Raw genomic sequence first — 1,772 nt, 5'->3', positions numbered from 1 at the left:
GGATGGATGGATGGATGGATCGATCGATCGATCGATCGATAGATGGATGATGGATGGATGGAGGAGTGGATGATGGATGGATGGAAGATGGATGGATGGATGGATCGATGGGCAGAAGATGAATGATGGATGGATGGATGAGTGGATGGATGAGTGGATGGATGGATGGATGGATGGATGGATGGATGAGTGGATGGATGGATGTATGGATGGATGATGGATGGATGGAAGAGTGGATGGATGGATGGATGGAAGAATCAATGAATGGATGAACCCTCACATCCAGCCTATCAGTTTGTTAATTAATAATTAAATCCAATCCAGATTAATAATAAGTGTCTTGGTTTGTTCTGTTTAAAATGCACACAGGGATTATGAGCGGGATTATGAGCGGGGTTATGAGCGGGATGCTCTCCCAGTGATTTTTGATGAGTCAGCCTTTCAACCACAAACAGCATGAGTCAGCGGCGTGCATCTGCTTCGACTGTGTTCTGACATCACACTGGTGCTGATGTCCTGCTGCAGTCCGGGCTCCGGTTAACGAGCTGCAGAAAACTTCACACGTCTGCTCCGGCCAAATGAAATCACACAACGTTTGTTGTTAAAGCTGCGAATCAACAACTTTCCCTGCACCTCATCTACATTGCAGATGAGTGATTCAGATGCGGGGTGAGAAACGGAGCGGGCTGGCGCTGAAATGTCAACAACTGCTCCGCGACCCGCTTCTGATGCTGMCGTCGCCTGACTTTCTGGGTCAAACGGTTACAAAAGCTTTAAAGCGTAAAGAGATGGTCCGGCCATTTTTGGCGTGATGTTGTGTCACATAAATKTTAAAACTTTGATCAGTCATAGAGAGGAAGGAGACGACTGGATGAAAACGAGCTGAGGGCTCAGTTTTAGGACAGCAGGAGGGGGTTAGACGTGTGTGTTTGTGTGTTTGTTTCAGGGATCATCTTTGGTTGTTTTGTAACGAGATGCCTGGGCACAAGGGGGCGAGGAGGTAAAAATAGAAACCAGAGAAAGACGACAGGATAATAAAGGTCACCGTCCTGTTCTGAGACTCTACTATAAACTCTGATTTAACCTTTTCAACACTTCAGCTKCTGATGAAACGTCCGGGCGCTCCCGGTGGTTTTCCAGCCTTTCTTGTTTGAACAAAAGTCACGACTCGATAAAAGACGAACCGAAACTGAGCTCCGTTACCTTCTGCCTCATGTAGACGGTGCCGAGCGGAGCCACGCTGCAGTCTTTGTGTTGTCCGAACACTTTGCACATGGAGCAGGTGGGCGTCTGGCAGGACAGGCAGTAGATGTTGATCTTCTCCTCTTCGTGTTCTTCACACATCAGCTGCTGATGCTTCCTGCTCACAAGCCTGCAGGAAACACAAATGGAGCGTTTTACAACCCGAGGGGTCCGAAGCACCCTCCTTGAGGAACACCACTGAAGGATATTTTTATTGATATTAAAATATAATTTTTAATTTACTCTTAAATGTACTTCATATACATATTTTTTATTAAATGTATGTGTGTGATTTATTTTCAACTCAAAATATCTTCAAACTAATGAAATATAAAGTTGTTAGTGAGAAAAATCAGTCTGGATAACAGCAGACTGACTGCTCGTAAAATACACAACAGGTCTGGACCACTCGTGAATTTTGTTCGTATCTGAAGAAAATCTTAGAATACAAAAAACATTGGTGAATGCCACAAATTCTCCTAAATCACTCGTACGCACAACTTAACCTCTTGAGCCCCACGCCCCCCGCC

The 1,772-nt window shown here is 45.2% G+C and overlaps 1 protein-coding gene across 1 annotated transcript in view; it reads right to left on the bottom strand.

Annotated features, from left to right (window-relative positions):
- Positions 1 to 1,772, bottom strand: part of trim54 (tripartite motif containing 54) — a gene marked incomplete at its 5' end in the record, with an annotated part of 22,548 nt that overhangs the window by 5,219 nt on the left and 15,557 nt on the right. Inside the window, 1 exon segment of the mRNA XM_014025937.1 lies at positions 1,204 to 1,372. Within this exon segment, the coding sequence (XP_013881391.1) occupies positions 1,204 to 1,372 (169 nt within the window).

The sequence above is a fragment of the Austrofundulus limnaeus genome, unplaced genomic scaffold, assembly GCF_001266775.1.
Source record: "Austrofundulus limnaeus strain Quisiro unplaced genomic scaffold, Austrofundulus_limnaeus-1.0 Scaffold511, whole genome shotgun sequence".
NCBI classification, from domain to species: Eukaryota; Metazoa; Chordata; class Actinopteri; order Cyprinodontiformes; family Rivulidae; genus Austrofundulus; species Austrofundulus limnaeus.
This window is presented reverse-complemented; position numbering and strand designations above follow the sequence as displayed.